The sequence below is a fragment of the Labrus bergylta genome, chromosome 6 (genome assembly GCF_963930695.1).
Source record: "Labrus bergylta chromosome 6, fLabBer1.1, whole genome shotgun sequence".
NCBI classification, from domain to species: domain Eukaryota; kingdom Metazoa; phylum Chordata; class Actinopteri; order Labriformes; family Labridae; genus Labrus; species Labrus bergylta.
In genome coordinates this window covers 2,648,749-2,661,646 of record NC_089200.1, presented here as the reverse complement: position 1 = coordinate 2,661,646, position 12,898 = coordinate 2,648,749, and the positions used below count along the sequence as shown (strand labels likewise).

Below are 12,898 nucleotides of genomic sequence, written 5' to 3'. Positions count from 1 at the left end.
CCTGCATACATGTATGCTAACCCCAGTGCGATAGTATGTGCATACATTCTGTGCAACAGAGCGATGTGTAATCACACCAGCATTTTAAAGTCACAGGCTCAACAGAATATATGCAATTTACACCAGTACTCCATAAACATGTGCAATACTGCAGCACTTTACCTCCTGTAGCAGAAATTTAAATCTGAAGGTCACTTTATCCTGGTTTGTTTTGAACATCACTCAGTCACTTTTGATGCTTGTAGAAATGTGTTGCTGTCAGGAAATGTAGGTTTATGTTGCTGTTTGGTCGTGACTCGTTGTTTTTTGCAATAATAGGCACAGTTAAAAACAGTTCCAGAATCACAATTTGATCTTCACCACACTCACATTCACACCTATCGGGTAATTTAGAGTCAGCAGTTAACCTAACGAGCATGTCTTTGGACTGTGGGAGGAAGCCGTAGTACCAGGAGAGAACCCACACATGCACGGGGAGAACATGAACAGAACAGCCTGAAGCAGCAGCGGTGGACTCGATGAGCTCCAACACGGAGCTTTGAAAACTCTCTTTGTGTTTTATTTCCTGCAGCTGAATGTCTTTAACTATTATAATAATAATAATAATAATAATAATACATTTTATTTAAAGGCGCCAAGGTCACCTTACAAATCCGAGATAAAAACAACAAAGTAACAACAAAACAATACAATTAACATTAAAAACACAAAAAGACACAAATGTCCAGGATGTAAAGGAGTTATGAATAAGCCAGTTTAAAAAGATGTGTTTTATCAGCAGCACACCTGTGTTCCCACAGAGTCATGCAAAGGTCATGTGACATCACCTCTTTCTTCTTCTCCTGCAGATGAACAGATGAACACGGAGGAGAAGAAGAAGAGGAAGCAGCGCAGGAACAGGACCACCTTCAACAGCAGCCAGCTGCAGGCTCTGGAGCGAGTGTTCGAGCGGACACACTACCCGGACGCCTTCGTCAGGGAGGACCTGGCCCGCCGCGTCAACCTCACCGAGGCCAGAGTTCAGGTATGAACTGTGATGTCACTGCGGACTGCAACGGGGCTTATGTTACATCACCTGTCTGTGAGGCTGGCGAGGAATCATGGGAGTGATACTCCCTGCTACTACACCCCCCAGCCCCGATTAAACGACCTCCGAGTTGACCGTGGTCATGACGACCAGGTGAAACCGCCCTGAGTATAATTTACATGACGTTTTTATCACAGCAGCTTATAGAGCAACAGGACGGCAGCTTCCAGTAGCAGCTCACGCTTCCTCATGCAGCGGCCTTTGACGTAACATTCTGTGTTTCAGCGGCAACGATAAACATGTTGTGCCTGTCATGGCAGCACGACAAGACACTTCCAAATTGAATTCATTAAATGATTATGATGAATTAGTTTGTGTTTTCCAGTGGGAAGCAGTAGCAGGGTGTCTTCATCTGTTAGCTCTCCCGCTAACAGATTCAGTTAAAATCGTCCTCGGTGGCAACTCGTTATCAGGTCGTATTAACGAGCACGCTCAGGTGTCACGATGCGGTTTTCTCCCCCTGATAAGAACTTGTCAGAACCTTCTCTCAGACTGAGACGTGATCTCTTAAGGAGCTGCAGAGGATTTAGAGTCTGCGAGCAGTTTGTGAACTCCCCCCAAAGGGCTGCATGTGATCACAAAGTGGATGTAATGACGTCTAATTTCCTCCGAGGTTTATAGATCAGTGATAAACGGCAAATGTGTTCCGCACATGAGCGCTGCAGCCGAACAGGAGCTAAAGATGAAGCAGTGATTGTCCAAATGAATGACATCACACCAACTAATACAGTCAGTCACAGAAGAGGGGGAAGGATTATTTTACACAGCTACATTTTCTACTCAAATTTAAGTTTTTGACGCTGAATATGGAAGTGCTTTTTAACCGGCAAATCAAAAAATATGAAATAAACAACATTGTGTAACCATGAATCACTTCCTGTCTTTGTAAAAGGGGACTTTTTGATCCAGAGCAGTGAGTCAGAATTTCATGCATTTGGGAAGTCAGCAGAGTGAAGTGGAAAACCAAATGAATCACCTAAATCCAAATAAACTCACCAACAAAAAACAAAAAGTTGATTGTTTACCTTCAGGATTCATGCACAGATTCTAAGGATTGCATGTTTAATGTTAAAGTACATTTATGAACCAGTATGATACCTTTCAACCTGAGCACATGCAAAAGATAAACTCAAGTGATTTAAGATTTAAGGTTAAAGAAGCTGACTGGGTCACAGTATTTGGAGTAAACATGAAATAATGAAGTGAGTGTTCAAAAAACTGTTTGCTTGTTGTCCTCTGATGTGCCCGTGCGTCCCTTTTAAACTTTTTGTGAGTCCGCCTGTCTTGTAGAGTAAGCGCAGACCTGCATGTGTTGTATTATGACCAAATGTACAAGAGGTAACCGTGCTCAGGCCCGGTCAGTCCCTTACCGACTCGGCTTTGTGTGAGTGCTCCCTTAAAGTCACTCTTAAATAACCCGCTCATCGTGATGGATTTTCCTGAATATTTCCTCCTGTGTTCTCACATCAGCTCACCCCAACTTCACACGTTAATTTTACCATTTTGTCAGGAAAAAGTCTGAGTTTTGTGCACGCTTGAAAGCTCTATCAGACTTTTTTTTTGTATTTAGGAAACAAAAGCAGCTGCTCTGTTTGATTAAAACAAAGTTTGCCAGTTTTGTAACATTTCAACATTTCACTGAATGAAAAAGAAGATCCTGCACGACGATGAACTCTGCAGAATCTGCACCAGAAAGGTCTTTGCATGAGTTCCCCATGCAGCCATTCAAAGCAACATTCACACATTGCTAGTGTTGACATGTTGCATTTAACTACTCAGCTCTTTAATTTGGCTATAAAATCAGGATCACATAGGTCGTATTTGCAAAAAAAAAAGAAAGCCACATGCTGATGCACCATCCTAAATCACAGCAGGGGAAAATTCCTGCAGCATGACAGCCTCCGTCAGCAGAACATCCTCAGTACAGCCCCCCAGAAAAGCTCCACCAATGAGATCGCTTTAGGGCAAACGTGTTGGTAGCCTGGCAGACAAAACTCAGGGAAAAGAAGACATGAATTCATATAATCAGAATTTCTTTCTTCTTGGTCATTACTGCTAAAAAACGAGGATGTTTGCAGAGAAAGCAGATTAAAATGAAAGGAGAAACATTGATTTTGAACGGAAAGGGGGGACATGCTACCTGTAACCCAACCTTGTTTATATCAATATGGTTTGAAATAAAAAGTATGTTCTCTTCTTAAAGGAAGTGTTTGAAAAGTCGATGCAACTCTTCCTCTGAAAGCATAGAGGCTTTGTGTTTCATCGTGATTTGCTGAAGAAATAAGAGTGTATCTGACGCTTTACCGAGGATAAATATGTCTTTAATTCTTTTTTTGAAGTGAGAGAGTTAGCTGAGTGGACAGAGTGAGTGGGAAAGAGGAAACGGTGATGTTGGAGGGAGAGAGAGGCAGAACATCTGTGATTAATGTGGAGCAGAGCGCCATGCAGAAATCCTTTGATAACACAGACTTTGGGCTCATTCCTGAGGCCGTGCGTCAGCGAGCTGAGAGCCCCTGTGAGCGCCCACGGCTTCTAATAATGGATTTGATTTCACAGCGAGGAACAACGTTAGCACCCCCAGAGTCTCATCATCATCTGTTTAGCAAGGTGGGGGAGGAGGGGGAGGGGGGGGTTGTTCTCAAGAGAAGGAGGGAGGTGGAGGAGGTGTGGATGAAGAACGTGTTTTGTTCAGAAAATCCTCAGAAAAAGTTTCTCTTTTGTTTTTTGATCCGTCTTTACATCTTTGTGGTCTCTTTTTTCCTTTTGTTGGGAGTTTGAGTTCCACACAGACAGTCAGTCATGACATTAAAAACAGGTGACGAGTCCCTGCAGAAATACAACCAGGGACCGAGTCTGCAAAGGGTGCCAGACTCTTACCAGATGCTACCTTGTGCATTTGTCTTAAAGAGAAGTCATAGGAGGGCTGTGATGGAGTTTGTGTTTTTTTTCCAAACTGCGGAGGAAGTTTGCACGATCATGCATGCAAGAATTTTTCACAAGATTTCATCGGAGAAGTTGAGGGTATGATGACGTCATGTTCCCACAAAAGTACCCAGAAATTCAAGTGCTAGGAGCGACTTTTTCTAATGTCTAAAAAGTTCTTTCAGATCGTTGTTGTGTATCTGCACCGCGGTCAAAGCTCTGCTTATGTTTGACTGAGTGAAGGTTGTTTAACTGGAAGGTCGGGGGTTTGATCCCCAGCTCCTGCAGCCACATGTCCAATGTGTCCTTGGACAAGACACATAACCCCAAGTTGCTCCTGCTGCTTTGTTAGTGGTGTATGAATGGAGTTAATACTGATGGACTCAGCAGCCTCTACCATCAGTGTGTGAATGTGTAGGTAGAAGAAATATACAAGCTCAAGTCCATTTACCAACTGGGGTAGCCTATCAGATTTCCAGGTTTCCCCTCTGGACACGCCCCTCGTCCATAGTTACCTCGTGTGTATACAGAAACTGTGTCTGACAACTCTCACTTTCCTTTCTTCAGATTGTTTTTGTAAGAGTTAACGAAGCCTGAAAACAAAACAGGCTCCACTTTAACAGTGTTACTCGGCCTGTGCATTCTTTAGGGATGGCAACAGAAAAAACACAAAAACAAACACGGCCTGATCTGAGATCATGCTGCAGTGTGACGACGATGTTCATGAGTTTGATTTACTGAAAGCTGTTAACACCTCATGAACAAATAATCCTTCATAAACCAGAAACACACACAAAGAACTCTGCTCATTTCAAGCCGCCATTTTCAGGGTGTTTATTTTAGCTCTTAGAAGCTCTTAAATATTTATGTAGGATTTTTCATGTCCACATCTGGACCTACATGTAGCTTGGCGTTTGTAAAGATTAATCCATGTTTGCAGCATCGTCTCATCCGTCACCCTGCGCGTCTCCTCTCTTCTTTGCAGGTTTGGTTTCAGAACAGGAGAGCGAAGTTTCGCAGGAACGAGCGCGCCATGCTGGCCAGCAAAAACGCCTCCCTCCTCAAGTCGTACTCCGGAGACGTGACGGCGGTGGAGCAACCGATCGTTCCGCGTCCAGCACCGCGCCCAAATGACTACCTGTCCTGGGGCAGCGCCGCCCCCTACAGGTAAAATCCACTCTGCTTTTTTTTTTCTTCTTTGGTGTTCACATCACAATGGGACGCTTTAAGTTCACTGTTTCTGTACTAACGACTAACACTGAAGATAAAGGCAGCCAAACGTAAAGGTCATATATTATTCTAAATCCACTCTGATCCTGTATTTGATCATGTCTATAAACCCCTCTATTTCAGCCCTGCTCAGAACAGGCTGTTTCTGTGTCTGTACCTTTAAATATGTAAATGAGCTGTTTCTGTACCTTTAAATATGTAAATGAGCTGTGTCTGACCACGCCCCCTCTCTGGAAGGGCTTGGGTGTCTCGGTCTTTCTCGCTCCATGTCCTATTGTTTACGGTGAGAAGGCAGACTCAGAGGGCAGAACAAACACCTAGCTGTGGGAGTGTCACCCACCTGGGGGAGGGGCTACTGCCCTTTGTGATGTCATGAAGGGAAAACCTCCAAACGGCCTGTTTGAGCACACAAGACAGAGAGGATGGACTTTTCTCATCAAGGGGGGGTTTGTAGACGGACTAGAGACACATATTAGTGTTAGAGGAACATTTAGGATAGTATGTGACCTTTAACCCTTTAAATCATTCCCTTAATTATTGACCCTCAGCTGGCGTTGAGCTGCACGTTTTAGTTGTGTGACAGTAATGATGTCACTGTCGAGAGCGAGAAGTGTCTGACAGGTTTTCTAATTGCGCCAAATGAGTGCACTATGAAGTCGACAACATGTAGGACCCTATGAAGGGAGGAGGGAACGAGTGTGTGAATTCAGACACAACCTTAAAGAACGAGTGAAAACAGATTTAAGGAGAGTGGAAAGAGAACAGCCCTGAATTCAGGACTTATGGAATCGTTGGAGGAAGAAAAAACAAAGAGGAAAAATTAAAAGTGAAAGTGGAAAGAACGTGTCAGATATTTAAAAAAACAGCGTTCAGTGAAAAGTGGTCGAGTGTAATTGATTTCTGGAGTTCAGTTCAAACAGAAGCCTGCAGAACGTTCTGTCCGTTCTCTGCTGCTGAACATTCATTCACATCCAGCGAGACCAGAATAACCATGTTAACGCCGCCGTGACACAAACACACACACAGACACACACACACACACACAGACACACACACACACACACACACACACACACACACACACACCGTGCTCTGTGTTATTGTTTCATTTCCTCCTCCTCCTCTACCTGCACATACTCCTCATAGTTTCTCTGAACGTCTTCATCTCCTCGGATCCACCTGGGCTCAGCACAGTGTTCTCTCTCTCTTTTTTTATCATTCAATCAAACTTTATTTAAACAACAAAACGCGACAAACAGAAACTTTAAAGCCAGTTACAGAGTCATTCTGTATTTTACACGTCCTCCAAAGCGTCAGTGAGGGGCCTTTCAGATGGGATGCTGTAAGCGCCGCACAACGCTGTCAAAACCATTCATCGTCTATGTGTTGCTAGGGGCGCGAGCGTACCTTTGTACCTTCTTCAGAGGTGGTTACAGAGGCGAGGCGGGATCAGCTCTCTTTCGCTTGCAGCAGCTTTTTGAATTTAAAAAAATGGCAGACGATCTGTTGTTATTTAAAAGCATTTGTACTTCTCAAAACTATTTGACGATTAACATGACAAAAGATGTTGTTGTTCTAAAACTTGTGAGATCACAAAGTTTGCCAACCCTTCATTTTTAAATGATTAAAAATAGAGCCAAGGTCACAATGAAAAGCTGAGATTCATCGCTGTGCGTTTTCCTTTCTCTCTCTCTCTCTCTTTCTTTCTAAACTCTGCTCTGACGTCCCTGCAGACACGTTTCCCCCTCGCCCTGTTTCTCTAACCGTCATCTCTCTGCACATTTCTAACTCCAAACTAATTATGTTGAATGAAAACACCCTTTTCCTCTCCCTCGCTCCCGTCCCTCGTGCTCTGTCAGCATGAGCGAGTGAGCGAGGGAGAGGGCGAGCGAGCTGGGGGGGGCCCGATGCTGTGACCCCTCCTGATGAGGTGATAATGTGAAAACAAAGCGTATTAAATCCCCCGTTGACCCCGTGTGACCCCCTCTGTGCTACACTACAGCAGAGAGACAGAGCTCTACTGGGCAACATTTTTTTGTGACTCTGGTTACATTGGTCGTGATTTACTGTAATCCTCCGTTATGAAACTCGGGATCAAATGTCAAAGCCTGCGGCCTGCGGCTCCAACTCACTCTGAAGGGGTTGTGTAAGCGGACGCAGAAAGCGGAGAGGGGAAGTTCTGATGTGGAATAATGCTATGTGGAAGAGGCTAATGTGGTGCTAACACTTCCCTGTATATTATCCTAAAGCTGGTATCCGATGCCGGAGGGGGGGCCAGTGCGGGTGCCACAGAAAATGCTGCCCTCAGAGAACAAGTACGCTTTCCCTTTTACTACATTCACTTCTTAAACTGTTGAAGAAAAACACAGCCGCATGCTCCTTGAAGGGAAGGATGCTGCTGTGTTTTCACATTTCTGAGTTTTTAAAAAAGCCTTCTTTGATTCGTTTTCTGATTTGTTTGATTTTCTTTTTTTCTGAATGTTTTTGTTTCAGATTTATTTCAGCTTGATCGCTAAAAGGATCCCTCGGGTGTTTTTGCACATTTCTGCTGCTTTTCTAAAGAGAATTTATCTGTTATTTTTGAACGCAGTAAAAACAACAAATCCTGCAGATTAAAAGCTGCTCGGAGAATCCATCCGGGAGCAAATGTGCTTTTTATTTTCTATTAAATCAAGTGATGGTGCAGAGAATCTCACATGCAGCGCTTTAAAAACTCACATCACAGTTTATCCACATGGTTTAAAAAACAACAAATATCAGAGAAGAAGAGAAACAAAATAAAACAATGCGACGTGCCGAGGCTGAGGTTAGAAAATACGGATGTGTTGTGTTTGCAAAAAGAGAAATTCCTGCAGCACATTCAGAGTCATTCAGTTCAATTTATCTTTATCTTTATTTATTCTGGATATTTATCTTTATTTATTCTGGAAGGGGCATCGAGGTTTCTCACATTTCCAACGTTGTCGAGATTACATGCACATTAAAACAAGCAAAACAACAACACACACTTAAAATCAATGACAGAAACAACTGAGATCGTTTAAAACGTCGACAGTTGGAAACAACGTGTCTAAACTCTGCAAGAGAGGGACGGACTCCGACCTTCAGAGTTTACTGGAGGGCTTTCAGTCAATTTGAGGTCATCAAAAGAAAATGCAGATTTACAGAGGTTTAGGGAAAGCTTGAGGGACTTTAAGAACGAGCCAATCAGAAGAACGGGTCATGTAGGTGCCTGATTTCCACTCCAACAGGTCTGTGATGTGAGAGAGAGAGAGAGAGAGACTAGAGAGAGAGAGAGAGAGAGAGAGAGAGAGAGAGAGAGAGAGAGAGAGAGAGACAGAGAGAGAGACTAGAGAGAGAGAGAGACAGAGGAGAGAGACTAGAGAGAGAGAGAGAGAGAGAGAGAGAGAGAGAGAGAGAGAGCTAGAGAGAGAGAGAGAGACACTAGAGAGAGAGAGAGAGAGAGAGAGACTAGAGAGAGAGAGAGACAGAGAGAGAGACTAGAGAGAGAGATGAGAGAGAGAGAGAGAGAGAGAGAGAGAGACTAGAGAGAGAGAGAGAGAGAGACTAGAGAGAGGGAGAGAGAGACAGAGAGAGAGAGACTAGAGCGAGAGCGAGCGAGAGAAAGAGAGAAGATGTGAGGATGTAAGAAACACCTCAGTACTTCTGCAAAATGTGAAAAGAGAAGAAAATGTAGATACAAAAAATCAGACAAGGACGCAAAAATCATATTAAGTTGACAAAGTTATAGGAGGAAAATTAACGCTGAACTCGTAGACTATAGATTTTAATGCACAAAGCCTGAGTGATGTCACCCATCTCCATGTCTCCATGCTGGAAATGCTGTCTCAGTCTAACTTTCAGTCAAACTAACGACCGGCTGAGAGCTGGAGCTGAGGCGGGTTTTAAACCTCCTGACAAACCATTACACCGCGCCCACCTGTCAATCAGGTCAGCTACACGCCTTATTGTGAATAACTCTTATCCTTCATCAAATCAAAACTGATGAGTCATCAAAACATTCACCCCCCCGTACAGTGTGTGTCCATCCAGACATGAGCTAATCACACCTATTTGGTTTTTTGAACCAGGCTGTAAACATGTTCATCTCTGCTGTAAAAACAGGCTTTTTAGAATGGGTGTGTATGTGACTTCCTGTGCTTCTGCAGCCAGCCTCTAGTGGACACTCCAGGAACTGCAGGATTTTACACTTCAGCATCGGCTTCATGTTTCAACACCGGAGGTCGCTGCTTTGTTGACCTCTGGAGGTTCAATTAGGTTCGATTAATTAAAAGACTCACTATTTAAAAAAAACAGCTCAGTACTCCACGACTGAGACTGAGAGAGTCACCTGACGATACCACATGACCAGTTTCTTCTTCTTCTGTTGTCAAAGCAGATCCGACCCTGCCCACTAAAACAAACTCTTTGATATCTCGCTCCATAAAAACACGTCCAGATGAGTCAAGGCATGCGGATAAAAGTGCTGTTTTTAATTTAACTACATGAAAGCCAGAGTCTGGTGATGATGTGCGCCTCGTTAAATACAGAATAAGGCGTGCTCTGTGTGTGAAACTGACGACTGCTGACTGATGAAATGGGAGAGACGACGTCTTCTTCTCCTGAGCTGTTTGTGAGTTAAGACCTGACCTGAGTTACTCGAAAAAGAAACACTAAAATGTGCATAGATAAAGCTTACATTCCTGAACAACGGGATGTACGGTCAGATGAAATGTGCAAAAACACCGGTTAAAGGGGCGGTCCTGTATCTTCTGTTAATCCATGTCACTCCTGCAGGTTTCTTCAGCAGGTGAAACAGGCTGTAACGGCTGCAACCTGATCCACTGCAGAAAATTCATCCGATAAAAAAAAAGTGTCTTCTAAAAAGTTGTTTTTGACCCTGACAGGCTCAGACTGTTGTTCTAAGTCTGTGACATCATGACGGAGAGATTAGCTACAGATTTGGGTGTTTTTAACCACAAACACTGGTTACATCGCTATCCTAAAAAGCAACCAGACTCCATCGACAAAAACATGAATTTTGACCTCGGAGATCGCAACGAGTTTTTTGCTCCTCTGCGGCTTTGATCAGTTTTTGTGTGTGTGTTATAAACACCACATTTCCATCCATCCATTATCTATGCCGCTTTGCCTGTTAGGGGCCAAGGGGGGGGTGGAGCCGATCCCAGCTGTCATTGGTTCAGAGGCGGGGTTACACCATGGACTGTTCACCAGCCAATCACAGGGCTGACATCTAAAGACAAACAACCAACCACCATGCAGCCAAATCTACACAGTTGCACAATACTTTTTTTTTTGCACGTGAGGCAGCTGTAGATCAGCAACTCCTGTTTTCATCAAAGTTAAATGAGAGTTTTTGTGAGTCTGGTGGCACTGAAGAGAGCGATGAAGTAACACGGACCACATAGTAATCCGAGTACTCAGATTACTTTTTTGTAGCGATGAGTCAGGTAGCGCGTTAGTTCCTCAAATCAAGTAATCAAGTTTTTCATCAAAGTAATCTGTTACTGAAAACAATGCTGCATTTCCAGAGGTGTCAAGTAACTAAGTACAAATACTTCGTTACCTTACTTAAGTAGAAATTTTGAGTATTTATACTTAAGTAATTATTTTTCAGCCAACTTTTTACTTCTACTTTTTAAATTTTCACTCAGTTATCTGTACTTTCTACTCCTTACATTTTAAAAATAGCCTTGTTACTCCTATTTCATTCCGGCTTGTCATCGTTAAAAAACAAAACACACAAAAAAAAAAAACTTTTCCCAAATGTTTCAACATTAACATTTTAATATAACATTATAGTCATTATGGCCTTTAGAAAAATGTTTTTTTTGGGGAGGTGGGGTAGTGCACTATGTGGTGCGGCCTAAGCTTTTGTCCTTAATGGCATTTTTTCCCCCTTACATTACTTTTACTTTTATACTTTAAGTAGTTTTGAAACCAGTACTTTTACATTTTTACTTGAGTAAAAAGCTTGAGTTGATACTTCAACTTTTACAGAAGTCTTTTTAAAGCCTAGTATCTATACTTCTACCTGAGTAATGAATGTCAATACTTTTGACACCTCTGTGCATTTCCCCTGCTTCCTTTTATTTTACAAAAAGGTCTCTCTCTGTAGGATCCTTTCTGTGATGTTGTCAGACTCTTAGAATAACTACCGGAGCCTGCAAGGGACAAAAACCAAACAACTCTTAATGAACGCTCTTTAATCGAGAACCTTCATCTGTTACAGCCTGCCTCACTGCTGCAGGCTGAAGAAATCTCCTGGAACTGTTTCATTCTCTCTTTGCACCTTTTAGACGTTTAAACTTCAAAATATGTCCAAACAGGGCCGAGTTTGGAAACACTCGAGTCACACTTTAAAGTTGCTTTGAGTCGTTTTCTGGCTGCGAGTGTGTTAACGTCACATTTCATGTAAATCCTTTTCACACTTTTTTCTGCATATTTCCACAGCTGCGGCTCACGCTGAGCTTCAGCTCGCCGTCAGACTCAGGTGATGTAACCTCTTTCCCCTCCTCTCTCCTCTCTTCCACCTCCTCTTGTCTCTCAGCACCATGGCAACCTACCCGCCCACCTGCTCCAACAACAACACGTCCCAGGGAATGAACATGGCCAACAGCATCGCCAACCTGCGGCTCAAAGCCAAGGAGTACAGCTTGAACCAGGTGCCCACGGTCAACTGAGAGGAGGAGAGGCGAGGGGCGGGAGGGGGGCGGGAGGGGGGGGGGGGACCCCTGCAGACTTACACCGTCTCTGGATCATGAAGCCTCCTCTCCTTCCTGGAGCCTCGGTGGTGTTTTCACGCCTTTATGCAAAAAAAAGTTGGAGAGCGAGTGATGACAGGATTTTCCCTGAAACGCCTTTTTTTTTTCTTTTTTTTTTTTTAACTCCTCCTGAGCGTCACTGAACTCATATTTGTACAAAAAAGACATCTGGACTGGATGCTGTAGCCGAATATGTGTGTAGTTTTTTATCGTGTCATTGTGACTGAAATTCATTTTTCATAAAATAATTGTGCTTTTATCGCCGGAGACTCGTGTACGGACTACGTGGAGTTCCTTTTTTGTGTGCCTTTGGCCGCGGTGTTGGATCAACACCTCCTTTAAACCCCACAACACTTCCTCTGACATTTACGCTTTTTTTTTTTTTTTTTTTTTTTTTTTTTTTAGAAGATCATTTTGTTGTTTTGTTTCCATGTTATACCACTGACGAGTTTCATGTAATAGTCCAGTATAAAGGAGAGGCTAATGTATTTCTGATTCCAAGAGCAGAAGATTCTCTCTCTTCATTTTCTATGATATCCTTTTAATTGTAACAGAATAAAAAAACGTGTATATTAATAAAAGATGCATTTCAAGCAATGCGCATGGCAAAGTGTCCAATTCCACCACGTCAACCCGTCTGATCCTGCAGGGGGCGCTGGAGTCCCATTGATGGCGGTCTCCAGTGTAAATAAGTCTCAGAGCTCCTCAAAACATGTGTGTGAAGTTTCTTGTTCTAAATCCACTCTGATCCTGTATTTGATCATGTCTATAAACCCCTGCTCAGAACAGGCTGTTTCTGTGTCTGTACCTTTAAATATGTAAATGAGCTGTGTCTGACCACGCCCCCTCTTTGGAAGGGCTTAGGTGCTTTCTC

General features: G+C 43.2%; 1 protein-coding gene across 4 annotated transcripts in view; it reads left to right on the top strand.

Annotated features, from left to right (window-relative positions):
• prrx1b (paired related homeobox 1b) overlaps positions 1–12,621 on the top strand; it is a 25,583-nt gene extending 12,962 nt beyond the window's left edge. The window contains exons 2-6 of one of the 4 annotated variants that reach the window (XR_010666503.1): positions 849–1,024; positions 4,995–5,176; positions 7,489–7,554; positions 11,590–11,674; positions 11,811–11,950. Coding sequence is in view for 3 of the 4 variants with exons in the window: in XM_065955560.1 (XP_065811632.1) it covers positions 849–1,024; positions 4,995–5,176; positions 7,489–7,554; positions 11,811–11,943 (557 nt within the window). In the remaining variant the exon portion in view is untranslated. Of the gene's footprint in view, positions 1–848; positions 1,025–4,994; positions 5,177–7,488; positions 7,555–11,589; positions 11,675–11,713 lie in introns of all 4 variants that reach the window. The other 3 variants (XM_065955560.1, XM_065955562.1, XM_065955561.1) reach the window with 3 other exon arrangements.
• Positions 12,622–12,898: the final 277 nt, after the last annotated feature.